Source organism: Bemisia tabaci, chromosome 3, assembly GCF_918797505.1.
Source record: "Bemisia tabaci chromosome 3, PGI_BMITA_v3".
Taxonomy (NCBI): Eukaryota; Metazoa; Arthropoda; class Insecta; order Hemiptera; family Aleyrodidae; genus Bemisia; species Bemisia tabaci.
Window position 1 is genome coordinate 46,438,954 of NC_092795.1, and position 16,913 is coordinate 46,455,866.

Below are 16,913 nucleotides of genomic sequence, written 5' to 3' on the forward strand. Positions count from 1 at the left end.
TCAATAACTCAAATCTGACTCATTGTCAATGATACACACCTCAAAATTTAAGTGGATATTGGTATAGTTATACTGGCCCAAGCGTTTATTTTACTTCAAGTCTAAAAGCTTTTAATTGGTAAGCCAGCAATAAAATAAAGGCATAATATGCGTCAAAACAATTCTGAGAAAAAAGCATAGTTTTATCATCACTCTCATAAACTTGATGTTATACAGTTTTATTAAAAATCGATCTATTCATTGAACATAATCTTCGTTTTTGTGACGTATTAAACCGGCCTACTTTAAGGCGTTCCCAGTTGGTCCTGTCAAGTAGATCGGCTTTACAACTTGGTCACGAACTCTGACCTAATCCTATGCGTATTCATTCACGCTTGGTCCACTCTAGCGCAGCAATAAAATGAAAGCCAGTATAATCGCAAAATTAAGTACGCACTAAAAATTCAGCACACACTTAAAAGCATTCCTGGTGAGTTTAAAGAAATTATACAGCTGAGATAAATTGCCCTAAAAGACTTACTTCTCAGAGACCTATGACTGATTGTGAGTTTGATCAAAGTATGACTATGAAAAATGGTGTATTTATTCGTCACACACACACGGAGATAAAATACACGGTTTTTCTACGGTTACCACGGTAGTAATGTCACACGGGATTCCTCGGTAGTAGAACCGGTGGTTTTGATGATTTTAATGATGAGCACTGTTATGTTGCCGTTTCCACCGTAATATTACTGTGAGCACAATAATGCGATACTATGAGCATGGTTATGCTACTATGTTTATCAATAATCTTACCGAAACCACGATTCTACTACCACGGAATCCCGTGTGACATTACTACCGTGTTAACCGTAGAACAACCGCGTTTTTTTTTTTTTTTTTTTTTCTTGATGCACACACCCTCCCTCACCAATATCGACCAAGTCAGGTGTGAATATCAACCATCTTATAAAAAATCATACACTTTGAATTTTTATACTATATTTGAAAAAAATTGACTCAAGAACAGACCAGAAAACCACTTGTATCTGCACCTATACTCATGCTTATGAAACCGTTTTTATTTTAAACAAATGATCCTGCCTCCGCAGACGACAAAATAAAAACATTTTAGCATACATTTTTTTCTCTCTTCAATGTAAATAGATCAAATAAATACAAATAGTCTTGAGTTAAGAACAAATCATATATTCCGTCAGAAAGAAACGCGATATTTCCGTTAAGTTTAATCCTTCCTCTGGTATCATTATCATTATCCTTGAAATTTCGATGATCTGACAACGTTGGTTATGACATCTCAGACAAGCGTATCCTTCTGCCCGATGGTAGTAGATCTTATCTCGCCGGCAGACGCGCTTAGGGAGGAATATGAATGGGTAAAAAATAATGTTTGTTCGTACCTCTGCGGTGGACAAAAAATATCCGTTCTCTTTCGAAGCCGGCCGCCCACTCCAACGAGTAAACTTTCGGTCCGGCGCTACGCGGCGCGGTATGGATGAATGAAGCTGACCCAACACTTAAAAACTGTTGCCAGCAATTTCAGCAAATGAACCGTCGTTTCGTGAGGTAAAAATGCAAGTTTTATCATACGGATGAATATATTGTCTGTAAATGTTTGGAGGTATCCGTACAGTTCACCTAAGCGGGTTGATGAGTGCGCTTATTCGGAGACTTAAACGCGTGGATAGTAATGCAGAGACATTTTTCGCTGGCGGTTTTCGATAATCAGTTCACCTGAGCGGGTTAATGAGTTCGCGTATTTGGAGACTTAAACGCGTGGATAGTAATGCAGAAACATTTTTCGCTGGCGGTTTTGATATCAGTTCGCTAAAATGTTTCCTTTAGAATAAAATATAACTTACAAGGTTATGCTCTTTAGCGAGTAAATGAGTGGGCATATTTGGAGACTTAAACGCATGGATAGAAATGCGAAGACATTTTTTTTTTTTTGCTTACGGTTCATGCAAGACTTGATTCAGTGATTCATACAAGTCGCTTTATAGCACTCCCTGACACACTAAGCCTCCTAGCCTGCACACTGCCCCCTGTCGAACCGCAACTCCTCGGGCATCGAGCACTTAAAAATTTCTGCTTCAATCCCATCCCTTCAATCTCTGATTGGGCGCCCTCTATGTCTTCTCCCAGAAAACTTGATTATCAGTTCGTTAAAATGTTACTTCTCGAATGAACCACAAGGTCGCGCTCCTACAAAATTGAATAAACTTAATCGAAATTTTCTATTAGGATAAAACTAATTTGCTTATAAATATGTTTTCTTCATTATGTATAATTCTCAAGTTAACTCCTTGCAAAGATAAGTATAAGTTAACTCCTTGCAAAGATAGGTATACTTCTCTGCAAGCGTAAATCTAGCATGAAACATAATTTCTATTGTGAGACTCCAAATTTATTCACGGATACGGTTTGTGAAAATCATTTTGCGCTCTCAATTAGAGCTCTATCTCCTCTCGGTCCCTACCATAATGTTGAACTGAAAATATTATTTGTAAATGTTTAAGTAGAAGTATCCTTAGTTAACCTCAACGGGTTGACGAAAGTACATATCTCTGGAGACTTTAACGCGCGGATAGAAATGTAAAGACTTTTGTGCTGTATGGTACCACTATACAATCAGCCAAAAGCAACCGTTGTTTAAGACCATCAGACTCAGTTTACTTGTCGGAGTCGAACCTGCGGGACCTCCTAATCATAGAGCCCGCGCTACGACCACTGTGCCGACTTCTTACTGAAAAACAACTTCATCGGCCCGAAACGATAATACAAAAATCAACAACTTAAAACGAGACTAAAGCCGCAGGGTGGCATGACACGTAAGAAAGATATGAAAGATTGGACATTTCAGTGAAATATTTCATGAAATTTCAAGAGGCCGTGAAATATTTATATTTTTAGGGCCAGAGTATGCAACCCGCACTCAAACACATAGATAAAAGAAAGTCACAATTTTTACATTTTGCGAAACATGAAAAGGAACCGATATTTTTCAATTGCTTTCATAAATATCTGAAATTTCATGGAATATTTCACGTGGGATTTCAAGATTTTATTTTCATTGAATTTTGCAAAGAAACCCCAACTTATCTGGGCCTCGCCGCTATTATTGTGAGACTCCGAAGACTCTTACGACTTTTAAAGAGGCTCACATTGACACCCGAGGCTGCCGAAGCGGACCGTCCGGCAACCGGGAGAGAAGTGTGTCAGCAGCGAAATGGGTCCGACACCCGCGTTAATTGACGCAACTTCAAAAATTAACCTAAACTGTGATGTTGGCCGCTCCGCGGACGCGCCGGCCCGCCCACCATAAAGAAGCGACCCGCGCCGGCGCCGCGGGACGCGCGAGTAGCGTCTCGCGATGCAGCACGCCGCGCGCATGAGTCAGGATCAACGAACGCGCGCGCGCGCAAGCCGCCGAGCCGCCCGATGCACCATTGCATAATAACTCCGGTGAGAAAATATTAATCTGCGCGCGTTTGACGACCGCGCGCCATGCCGCCTTGCGTTCCCACCCGAATCAGTGGTGAGGCGTGCATGATCGATATTTTCCCATTTGAAAATGAAAAGGAATCGATTATTAAGGTGTTCGTCGCGAGCACCCTGTCTATCGATCCTCTTAAATGCTTTAAACCAAATGGCAGATTAATCGATAAATCGCAAACACTGGGAAAAAAAACACATTGGATCTAGAGTCCAGACTCTTAAAAACATCGACAAGAAAAAGTACTCTAGATTCAATCAGAATCTATAGCTTAAATCAAGAACCAAGCCTCTTAATTTAAGCGGATTTCGTTTTGATTCAAGCAAAAATCCGATTAAATCAAGAGTATTTTTTCTTGTCAATGTTTTCAAGAATCTGGACTCTAATTCCAATGTGTTTTTTTTCCAGTGAAGTATGCGCCTCGCCATTGGCCCGAAGGATTTGTACATGTTCACGGGAGGGTGAGGGAGGGCGTCGAAGGGAGGGGTTGGTGAGCCTTACCTAAGTATCTTCGTATCTTTTACTCGTGAATAGGATGCATCTACTTCTCAAAGTGGTAGAATAGTGCTGGGTATATGCTATATTGAGGGGGAAGCAAGATAAAAATATTAAAATAAAGAAATAAAGAGTATACCGGAACACCCATTTTTATAATTTAATTTCAATCGTTTGATCTTTCTCATTGATCTCTCTCTCTTGTATTTTTGGCTCATTTTCTTTAAACCGCATTTCGATACCTTTGTAGTGTATAATAGTAAGTGTATTTTATAAAAGTTTCTTGCTTAAGATGGAATTTTCACCCGAAATGCATCCAAGACGCTAATAAACTTCTGTCACTTAAATGCATGTTCTGGTATACTTTTTATTTCTTTAAGTTAATTACACTTTACTATCATGCGATTTTTTAATTAGTAAATATTCCAAAAATTTCAATGAAAATCAAGATGTTGAGCTCTAATGCATCTTTCGATGGCTCTATGCTTGAGCTGAAAACACTTCCTTTTCATTCTTGTACTGATACTCATTATATTAGAACTCAATTTTTTAACTCTAATTGAAATTTTTGGACTCATTTGGCCCTATCTTCCTCTAAAATAGTGTGGACCCAGCACCATTTTACAACCTTGGTACATACAGACCGAGCCACATTTTTAGTGTTTACGCGTAAACGTATAGTAATCGTAGTATACCACCTTTGTGAACATTTGAACCATCTCCTCGACACAATGTGTCGCATACCTCGGCGGAGCCTTACCTTGCAGACCACATTTGTACTGTTTTTTTCTAGTCTCTTTTTACCAGAGTATTTTATAGTAGTTCGAATAACGCGTGCAATGAATATGCGTTTCTGGTGCCGTTACCGTTGCGGTTAAACAAGTCACGGTTAACTTAAAAGCTTCCACCGGTCAAGAGCGAGGTGGATCGTGAACATTAAAGCTTCCCTCGCCCATTAAGCTTCAAGTAAGAGTGTAATCCCGCCCATTAAAGCTAGCGACTATTACGCAACGTCATTATGATGATGCACTAAAAAATCATGCGCGAGCAACCAGAGCAACTGATTAAACCGAAATCTATATTTCCTGAATAGTCATATTCATTCAAACCAGCGAAGATGTTCTTGTTGTAATTAAAACTTATTTTCTTTGCTCGGACTTAGTTTTTATTAAAAAAAACATCAAATGCACTAAATGACCCAAAGTTTTTGATGAAAAATATCAATCGCACTAAACGAACTAACGCTCGGAAAATAAATTATACTCGATCGAGTAAGAAAAATTGTGGGCTCAGTTAGTCGGCTCTTAAATAGCAGGCGTTGGTTGAAAAATACACTCATCTACAAAAATGTGAAGTATCAAAAATGTAAATTCATCATTTAATGATAAGATCCTAGTCTCTTAAATCGGTTTTTGAGCCACCACTTTAAACCGGAAAATATAATAGGGATCAGCGGATGGCATACAGACCCTTTCCCTTGCGCCCCTAATTAATGAAAAACAGATAAAGAAAAATCAATTTTTTCCAATTTACTGGCGATCCCCGCGAAAACACTGGCTTAAAAATCAAAAGAGTGATTTTGTGGTAAAAACAGTTGAGAGCACTGGAAAAAAAGTCGCTTGGATCTAGAGTCCAGACTCTTAAAACATCGACAAGAAAAAATACTCTTGGCTCAATCAGATGTTTGCTTAAATCGAGAACCAAGTCTCTCAGTTTCAGTGGATTTCTTTTTGATTCAAGCAAAAAGCAGATTGAATCAAGAGTATTTTTCCTTGTCATTGTTTTCAAGAGTCTGGACTCTAGATCCAAGCGACTTTTTTTTCCAGTGAGCTCTTAAGAGGAGTACAATGAAAGGTGCGCTAGTCATGTGTCAGGAGAAGGGCAATCAACGAGGAAAATGTGTATTGCACAATTTTTGCACACGACAAGAAAAAATGCTCTTGATTCAATCAGATGTTTGCTTAAATCGAGAACCAAGTCTCTCAGTTTCAGTGGATTTCTTTTTGATTCAAGCAAAAAGCAGATTGAATCAAGAGTATTTTTCCTTGTCATTGTTTTCAAGAGTCTGGACTCTAGATCCAAGCGACTTTTTTTTCCAGTGAGCTCTTAAGAGGAGTACAATGAAAGGTGCGCTAGTCATGTGTCAGGAGAAGGGCAATCAACGGGGAAAATGTGTATTGCACAATTTTTGCACGCTTCTAAGCGTAATGCAGAAAGTTGTTACCGGTATACTTCCACCACGTTTCTACGCGACAACATGACAAACTTTTACCGGGCAGCCCCGTGTTCTCTCCTTGTAAAACACGAGCGTTTGAGTAACCGCCGTCGGCAGAATTCACTTATTTGTGACGCGCACCGACCACACACGCTGTAATTAGCGTCAGATAAGGCCGAAGAAATTATTTCCTCGCGAGGCGCCTGGACCTCTTCCTTGATGCATCGCGACGAGTTGCTCGTTCTACGACAGGCGACATCTACAAGCATAGCTGTCAAATAGTAAGACATATGCTGAAACATAACGATTGAGCCGCCCTAGTAAAGTAGCCTGAAAATCTCAAAAGACCTCTACTTTTCAGATAGATGGTATAATTCATGTAGGATCATTACTAATTCTTTATCGACCAACAGAATACAATGTTTTTGACATGCTCAACGAACTATTTTCCGATGATTGTTGATTTTTGGCTTCGGATTGACTTATGAGTCAAATCACTACGAGAGGTTAGGTACAAATCTTTTGCTGACTAAACGAACGTCCTTAAAACGAAGTGAAATTCCCTGGGGATGGTACAATACATTTGGTTATGATGCTGGCAGTAATAATAACCACATCCAATATTTTCGACCCATTTCCTATAGTAGGTTAAGAAATTGATGGATACAAACATTGAACGCGAGTCGTCAATCCGCAGAATTCAGCTCAGAATTCGTAGCACCTCTTTTCTTTATTATGCAACAGTCCTATCTAAACGAGCTGAAACTGAACCAAATCCTCTTAAAGTATAATGGAGAATTTGCAGGTATCCGAAATTTTGTAAATATCTTGTTTAGGATAATACTACTAATAGAATTGAGCACGAGAATATCCCTGGTTTCTAAAATTAAAACAATTATTGAGGAAAATGTGACAAAATAACCTATTTTCTAGAAATAAAAGAAAAAAAATGTTTTTACATAGAAAATACCGCCAGACTACGTCACAAGTCAGCACATTTTCTCACATTTAAATCTGCCTTTCTACTTTTTCCCATTTCAGAGGAAAATTATTAAATATACTGTAAACTCAGCTCATTAAACACTCACAGATGAAGCAATCACACTGTTATGTGCAAATTCTCCATTCACTCAAGAAGGGACGGCAAAAGTAGGCAAACGGCGGCTCTCAAAGGATGGATTTTCAAAGAATATGACAACACCGACCCAGCTGTAAGGTGACTCTTGAGGCTACCGATGGTATGTGACCGCAAGGTTTCGAGCGACGGATCGATTGACGATTGAGGAAGCGTCGCTGCAAAAACGAAAGTCAAGTTCACGGCTCAGTTCGAGGGTCGGGCGGCGAAAAACCGAAGCTGAGAAAGTGCGGGCTGAAAGTGACCAGGCGAGCGAGCGGGTATCGATCGATTCAACGGGACCGGTCGGCCCCGGTCGGTAGTGTGCAACGGCAGACACTCCTCCTCAGTCTGACGCGAGCGGATGTCGCGTAACCGGTCGCGTGCGGCCCGTGTGGCGCTCCCAGGGACGCCCTAGGGAGGTGCCCGCCGCCGCCGGAGTCGTTTGCGTCGATCACGCTGGAAAAAAGTTGCTTGGATCTAGATTCAAGACTCTTGAAAACAATGACATGAAAAAATACCCTTGTTTCAACCGAATTTTATCTTGAATCAAAAAGGAATCCGCTTAAATGAAGAGGCCTGGTTCTCGATTTTGCAAAACTCCGATTGAATCAAGAGTATTTTTTCACACTGGAAAAAGTTGCTTGGATCTAGATTCTAGACTCGTGAAAACAATGACAAGAAAAAATACTCTTGATTCAATCGGATTTTTGCTTGAATCAAAAAAAATTCTGCTTAAATGAAGAGGCCTGGTTCTCGATTTACGCAAAAATCCGATTGAATCAAGATCTTTTTTTTCTTGTCAATGTGTTTAAGAGTCTGGACTCTATATCCGAGCGACTTTTTTTCCAGTGCATATTCATTGAAGTATTGTCAGTGAATGTGTCGGTATTGGGCGAAAATGGATATAAACCGCAGGATATCGAATTAAGATAGGTGTTATGAAGCTTTAAAGAGCAGATATCGATGGCTGAAGTTTGAAAATGCGAATCCATGTTGCAGCGTTTGAAAATTCCCAAATATGCTTTATTTTTTTAAAAATTCTACGTAATAAAATATCGTACTGAAATTTCTAGAATTAACTTTGAGTAAGTGATAGAAATCCGTGGAAAAGTTTCAGGAAAACCGTCAGTTGGTTGGTAGAAAGAAAAAAAAAATATGAGCAGAGACTTCCAACGTTTCAATCGGAGATGCGCTTTTGTTTACTATAGCCATGGGAAAAGAAACAACTTAATCGGCCCGAAACCCTAACAAAGAAACAACTTAAAACGGGAATAAGGCCGCATATAATAAAAAGGAACACATAAAATAAAATAAAAAGTCCGGGACGTTTTGCAGAGATCACACTCGCATTTTCAACCGGCAAAACAAGAAAATTAAAAGATGGACACTATGAGCCTCACCGTTGTTATTGTAAGACTAAATAACAACGTATACACACGTCTAATGATCATAGACAGAATCTCCTACTAATGATACAAACTTTTTCTTCAGTCATTTGATTTTTCACTAAAATACTGATGAAGGTCTAAGGCGTTTGCATACAACTATTCGAACTCCTTGGATGTCCATGTTGCATACTGATGTAATTGAAGGCGTTTTGAGTTTTCCCCTCTTGACAATAATGTGTCACGTCGTTTAAAATTTCTAATGAGATGCTATTACGGAAACTGAGTTGAACATACCATTGGAATTTATGAACAGAGGTTATCCATTCACATTCAGAGCTTTTAAAAGCATTAATACCTCCTCATTTTAGGAATGTGGGAGAATGGCATTTTCGAAAATTTCATGTCAAAATGAGTATATACTTCTGCCTCATGACGGTTAACTCAAGTTTTAATCTGAGAATACCTACTTCGTAGACGATATCCATTGATCTTTTAGGAAACAATAGAATGCATTAATAGCAATATGTTTTTAAAATCGTTAAAATTATATTCATTAAATCTTTCTATGGTCATAATCATCATTTCTCTTCCAGAAAGTTCGAACAAAGCTGATATTCAGAACAGCATTCGTTCAACCAAATAGGATTTGACTGCACCCATATATGCATGGATTAACTCTAGGAAGAAATTAAAACCGACTGAGACCTCTGAAATCTCCTTCAGAGGCCTAGACCCATAGAACTAAGAATCAAGGTGTAGAATTTCAAACGTAGGTAATAGAAACTAATAAGTGCACCAAGTGAATTAACGACCGACCTCCAGCTCCAAGACACATTCATTCAGCAGTATGTTAAATGTTTTATCACGTCTTGCATACATTGTTAGACAAGGATAACTTCATTTTTTGCCCCGTGAAGATCCAAGAAAACATTGCCAGCATGCATAATACTTTGCGAGAGTGAAATTAATAATTTACCTCCTCCGGACTCTCACGCCACAAATAGTCGGTCAACTTCTTACATGAACGTTGTATTTACAACTTTGAATGTACCTAACAATGCAGTTAGATCCGTATCGATACGCGGCAGATGAGTAAACAATTGTATTTAGTGCTTTTCTGTCATTTCACTCTCCATCTGGTGAGCCGGTATGTTTGTGATCTTAACTGGAGTTGCGACTTTCAACTTGTCAACATAAAATGGGAGCCTTACACCACATTTAATGGGATCCTTGTGAAATGAGGAAGGCTTCGCCTTTTAGCCGGTGTGAACCACATTGTCACCGTAATTCGATGATATTTTTCTGAAAAATCTTAAAGAGGATAAGGAGAGGCACAGATTGAGACGCATTGCAGCTCAACCTTGGAGTTTAAGTTTCATTGTCATAATACACCCTTACATTTTTCTAAAATTCTTTATCGCAATCTTATAATGTCCATCCAAATGAAAAAACACATAAAAAGCCGCGTTCATAGCGCCCTCTGGCGCTCTCCGATTCGTGTAACCGCCACAAAACCCTGCCCTCCCGCAGCTCTTTAGGAAGTTAGCACTCCATTATTTAATTTGAAACCCCTTGTCGCCACCCTTTCACTCCACCCAAGAGGCACCCAATCAAGCATCTTTTTTGACAGCTCCTCTTTCGTCATCCTGTTAATATGACCATACCAAATCAGATTCTAAAATAACAAAAATGCGGTGCCAAAGAAAAATGCCGTATGAACATTCGAGAGTTGCCAAATTTCTACGACTTATTGCTTATTTTTGAGGAGGGTAACGAATATTTTCTATTGAAATTTTCAGATAATTTAGATCTGATCTCCGACCAGATTCTCTGAAACTTTCGAGGAAAAATGTTCCCAGATTTCCTTGAAAATCAATTTTTTACCTTAAGGATTTTGGCAACGCCTGAAGGCTCATGCGGCGTTCTTCTTTAGCACGGCAGTGTAAGCAGTGAAGCTTCTTACTGAAGTTTTTAAGAGCATCTGAGGCCCTTTACGTGGTTACGCTTTCCGCGAATAGAAGGGTTGTTGGATTACTGAATGCCTTGATATCAGTGGCGTGGCGTGCTTTGCGATATATCAATTGTTATGCCATTTAAACCTATGGAAAAGGATCGATAAACAGGGTGTTCGCAGCGAACACCTTTATAATCGATTCTTTACCATAGGTTTAAATGGCATAACAATCGATATATCGCAATTCACGCCACGCCACTGCTTGATATTAATCAGTCCATCTCGACTCGTTGAGGATACTGAATGGAAAAAGGAGCCAATACTATGAGATTCAGTTTAACCGGCGACTAATGTCCACGTACTCGAGCGTCTCGACGCCCAAGCAGCTGCTGGGCGGCGCAGTCCTAGTGCCGGACGCTGGACCGTGGGTCTCCGGGTGCGGCGTGCGGGGTTCGTGAGAATAAACGCGAGCACGCTTCTGACCAGTGCGGGTGGCGAGGGGGTGAGGGTTGGGGGGGGGATTGACTCAGATTTAATGGAGTTATGTAACCCGCACGGCGCGGCGCGGCCGCGGCCGGACCAGCCGACGACGGACGCTGTGTCAAGCGACGCGGCTGCCCCCGTGTATAGTAAAGGGACTCGTAGTAAACAATGGGAGTAGCGTTGCCTATTTGGATGTATCTCTGCCGAACGCAACTATGTGCATTATGACGTGAGCCGTGTCATGCATATATTCTTAAGGGCCTCAGGGCTCATGTCTTAATGCACATGGTTCCGTTTGGCAGCAATACGTCCATTTGATGTCCGTTATATGTGTTACGGGAGAACACCGTATGAGCCTTCAGACGTTGTCATTTTTCCCTCCATGAAAAACGAGTTTCTGGAGAGAGTTGTGAATATATATCTTCACACTGAAAAAAAAAAAACTCGGCTGTGGAAGCCGTGCTTTACGGGTTATATAGACATACCGTCCGCGATCCGGCCTCAGAGGCTGAAAGCTCCAGGCGTAGCATACGGAGCAGTCAAAGCTACGGCTCCAGCACCCGGAACTTACAGTCTTCTTTAACCGTCCCTTAATCATTTAATCGAAAGAGTCTCCGAGAGGCAAAGAACAACCATGATAACAACCTTAAGACTTACCAACTCTTGATTTGATAATATAATTCGTGGCACGATGACTAAAAACAATTTGGACCCATCTCTATCTTTACTCCTTGTTTCTAACGAAGTGAGCAAAGTTGAAGGTCCACTTCCGTTCTTGCGGTACCATTATATCGCCGCCTACCTGACAAAAGGGCGTAACTGCACTCTGCAATGAGCCCTGTCCTCCATACAATTCAATGTTTTTCTGGGCTCATCTTAATGTATAGTTACGCTCTTTATGCCAGCTAAGCGACGATAACCTGAATAACAAATCCTTCCTAGTCCAGTATGCAGAGGCATACCTTGTTTACGAGTCTCTTTCATTTCGCTTTGTTAACGGAGACCCGAGCGTCATGTCATTCTCCTGCATCATGCTGCCGTGCTAAGGAATAACGCCGTATGAACATTTGAGAGTTGCCAAATTTCTTTCTATAAAATGTTTATTTTTGAGGAAAGTTATGAACATTTTTCCTTTAAATTTTCAGAATCTTAAGGTGAAATTGCGAACAAAATTACCTGAAAAATTGAGAGGAAAATTTTCATAAGTTTATCAGGAAATTCGCGTTTTATCAAAAGAAATTTGGCAACGCCTGAGGGTTCATACGGCGTTTTTCCTTAGCATGGCAGCATGCAAGGGATTAACGTCGTCGACGTGGGCTCACTGAAAGCGCACCGATCGAGAGCGAACGTTTTATGTGAACGTTGAACGTTCTAACGAACTCATAACGTCACGCACCCGCACACCTTCGCGAGAGACCTACGCGTTCGCACGCACGGGAGCGCAGAGGACGTCGACTGAATATTTCATCGTCCATTATCCGCTTAGGCTGTGCAGTAAAACGGCGTACAAATGTTGGGTCAACTAACTGGTGCAGTAACATTGTCTCTCGGTTTAGATGGAAGCTTTCGGCGGTTGTTGCTGGTAGAGTGACAACGTTGGGAGAGCAGAGGCGAATCCAGCAATTTGGCAACACCGGATTTCCTCCATTTAAACCTATGGTAATTAATCGATTCTTGTCGGAGCACCTGGCCCATCCAAGAATCGATATATTTCCATAGGTTTAAATGGACGAAATCCGATGTTGCGAAGTTGGTGGATCCGTCAATGGGGGAGAGCACGGTCGTTTGTGTAATTCTGAGGTTAGGTCATGGAGATTTTAGGACCCAGAAGGGCAGCCAATCTGCAAAATCATTTTATCTAAAATTAATTATTATTACAATTTTTACGACATGTCGTTTGTAAAGCACGTATTCGACCTAGTTTTTGCATATATTTACTCGTTTTTACGGATAGAGGCTCGCTGAAGAACATTTTAGGTCGTCTTGGTTTGATCTTGAAATCTGAAAATTGGCAGTAACATTTTTCATGTTAAAAAGTTGGCTGACCATTTGGGTCGTAAGAGCTCCATATTTCGACGTGTATGTCTCTCCTTATGTTGGTACTCTAACTGCCAGTCTCGTGATTTGGAGGTGATCTGGACCACATTTTGCAAGAGCGAATCAAAATACTCCTTTGATTCTGCTACTCTTGTTTTCTTGTATGGAAAACCTAAAAATTTAAACGTTGTTGGTGCAGAACAAAAATGCCCTTCTTTTTTGAAAACTGTATACGTCTCATTTCGCCTGTTTGTGCATACTAGGAATGCCTGGTGGCGCATACTAGGAATGCCTGGCGAGTCTTTATACAGGGTGAGCGAAAAGTCCCCGACCCCCCCTCTAACTTTTGAACGAATTGAGCTAAGGAAATGAAACTTTGGGAATGTTCCTATCTCAAAGGGGACCATCTTTTGAGGGGGTCAAAATTTTGGTCCCCCCCTCAGGGGGGGACAGGGGCCCCCCAACTTTTTTTTTTCAAATAGCAACCCCTATCTTGTGATACCTCATTCGAAAGAGCATAAAAAACTAAGAATTTTGGCGCAAACCGCAGATCAATATCTCAATTTTTGACCGAGTTATGATAGGTCAAAGGTCAAATTTGACCTATTTTCAAAAAATCATAACTCCGGTTCAAATTATCGTAAAGAAAAAAATAAAACGGGAAAATTTACCAAATTGTGTTCGCTTTTACGTAAAAATTGCAGAAATCACTTCGATTTAATTTTAAGGGGGGGCTCGGACCCCCAAATACGTCAATTCAAAGGTCATTCAATTTTCCTGCGAAATAAGCCAATTTCCTCTGGATTTGCCTCCACATTATCTCAGTAAGGTCAAAATCAGTTCAACATTACGTTGGCAAGTCCCCAAATTTCGGGAAAAGTTAAAAAAACGAAATTTAAGGTGATTAAATTTGACCGTTTAAATTTCGTTTTTTTAACTTTTCCCGAAATTTGGGGACTTGCCAACGTAATGTTGAACTGATTTTGACCTTACTGAGATAATGTGGAGGCAAATCCAGAGGAAATTGGCTTATTTCGCAGGAAAATTGAATGACCTTTGAATTGACGTATTTGGGGGTCCGAGCCCCCCCTTAAAATTAAATCGAAGTGATTTCTGCAATTTTTACGTAAAAGCGAACACAATTTGGTAAATTTTCCCGTTTTATTTTTTCTTTACGATAATTTGAACCGGAGTTATGATTTTTTGAAAATAGGTCAAATTTGACCTTTGACCTATCATAACTCGGTCAAAAATTGAGATATTGATCTGCGGTTTGCGCCAAAATTCTTAGTTTTTTATGCTCTTTCGAATGAGGTATCACAAGATAGGGGTTGCTATTTGAAAAAAAAAAGTTGGGGGGCCCCTGTCCCCCCCTGAGGGGGGGACCAAAATTTTGACCCCCTCAAAAGATGGTCCCCTTTGAGATAGGAACATTCCCAAAGTTTCATTTCCTTAGCTCAATTCGTTCAAAAGTTAGAGGGGGGGTCGGGGACTTTTCGCTCACCCTGTATGTGACTTGCAATGATATCGATGAAGGTGTTTAACGAGTTATCATAGTACTCTCAGAGAATCAGTTGTATCGAAGTTTGATCAAGAATAACTCTTTCCATGAGAATCAACAATTATCTAACAGTTACTGGGCGAGCGAATACCTTGGAATACTTGCGTTGAGAATTTTCGAAACGTAATATAAGGAAAACTTGCAATTCGCACATTAAAGATTATCCACAACGCATGTCCATTACAAGGATTAATGCATTCTGGAAAACAGTCGTTCTTTTTTTCTTTTTACCTCTCCTCCTCTATGAAATTGCCCACGCAATAACTCAAATGCATAGAGCTCCTCCTCTACCTTATGCAAGCTAATACTATAGACGGATAAATATTATAGGTGCGAGATTATAATCGTTGGCATAGTTTAAGAATTAACATTTTTTCTGCCTCTTTTAATTATTGACGGACCTCAATAGAATACTGATTGATATACATGCATTGATAGGCTGTTTTAGGTACTTTTAGTCTTCCTTTCTCACTGAACACTATGTTGATTCAGTAAAGGTACTGAATTATTATACTTTCAATACAACATCTAAAAATCCTTGCCATAAACCCAAGTATTTAAAATCACATGCGCTATTAGATGTTCCAAAGTGAACCAGCAATATACGTCGAACAAATATTTTATTTTGACGTCATAATCCATGAAGCATTTTGTAACCTGGTTTTAGAAAAGTGAACTTCAACAAAGCTGCACATACTTTTAATGCAGCAACGTCCAAAAAATTCTAAGAATAATGAAGTGCAAGAGTGCGAAACTGAAGTGTGTTACTCCAAGGATTTAGTTTCGATACAATACTGAATTCGCCTTCTGTGAACTTCCGCGTGATCTTTTGAGAAGCGAACGGAGGCGCAATGTTGAACTTTGAACTTTGACGCTTATACCAAACTTGGAAGTATCCAATCGAAGTGGTCCGCGCAACGGGGATTGCGTCTGTGTAATTCATCTGATTATGCGCTCCTTTAAGGAAACGAGTTCATCTCCATGATTCAAAATAATCTTCTCATTCTCATTCTGTCCGCAATTTCAACCTTTCTTGCGGTAAGTAATGCATCATGCGTATATTTACTACATTTTCGTACAGATTTTTCTCCTAGGTAAAAACATATTCCATTATATCCATACCTCGGAAACTAGGCAGCTGAAGTTGAGATTCTCAGTAACGGTGCAAAAGTTCGGAAAAACTGTCAAAAGCTCGGAACAGTATATATTGAACTTTCGTCAGTTTTGCCGAATGTTGTCACTCGGGACCGCAAATCTCAGCACCAGCCTCCAAGTTTTTTGTGATGGTCATCCGATTATGATAAAGCAGAGAATATTTTCACCATGCGCTACCAAAATTGAATATTCCTCTCTTACAGTTGCACAATTGTATCTAAATTGGAGGAGAGGAAGGAGCTAGGCGATTGGTGTAGATTCCTGCATTAATAAGTCGAATGATACAGTCCTCATTAAGATGGTATGATCGGTATTTTTCATTTGAAAGCTGCTTTATAGATGAGGAGGCTTTCAAATCAGTGCTACGTTCTAATACCATGCAATTTTAGTAAAGCGCGAGTCTACGTGTGCAAAATATAATAAATACCAAGCAAGAGTTATGCCACTGGTTTAAAGTCGTTGCAAATCTAATTTGGCTTAATAAAACGAAAATCTGTGTTGCCAATTACTAGTGCTTGTATCCTAAATCCAAGCATCTAAATTTGAAATAACTGAAATGCCGCTAAAGAGATGAAGAAACCGTTTTATGCATCGTGCGCTGAAGTTGCGGGGTTCTATGTCATTTTTCTTTTTAGCGGCTCTGGTGCTTGCACTAGAGCTGCTATTCCGGACGGTCCCAGCTGGGGAGTATCAATGCAGCATGTTACATTGTAGAGACCGCGCGTTGGTTGATGGGAATCGGCGCCATTTTCGGCTATGTTCCTTGTCATGACTTTATTTTATTGCATACTGTTTTATTGTTAGTCAATGCTATGTTGTGTATTGTATTTTTGGAATCATGGTGATACAGTCAACAATTCAAAACTTGTTTGTGCTTTTATCTCGTGATGGAAAAAATGTACTTTACGTTCAAAATTTGAAAATTTGAATTTTAAAGTTTTCGCGGTTAAGGAAGCTTTAACCACTGGGTTGGAGTTTCCTAGTCATTTACTCGATATCAGCTGATAGC

The 16,913-nt window shown here is 40.0% G+C and overlaps 1 protein-coding gene across 2 annotated transcripts in view; it reads left to right on the forward strand.

Moving 5' to 3' along the window:
- Positions 1-16,913, forward strand: part of LOC109030698 (uncharacterized) — a 71,233-nt gene that overhangs the window by 34,995 nt on the left and 19,325 nt on the right. Inside the window, exon 2 of one of the 2 annotated variants that reach the window (XM_072298463.1) lies at positions 15,417-15,787. The exons of the other annotated variant lie outside the window; for it this stretch is intronic. Within the exon in view, the coding sequence (XP_072154564.1) occupies positions 15,731-15,787 (57 nt within the window). The 5' untranslated portion in view covers positions 15,417-15,730. The remainder of the gene's footprint in view (positions 1-15,416; positions 15,788-16,913) is intronic. 2 annotated transcript variants of the gene reach the window in all.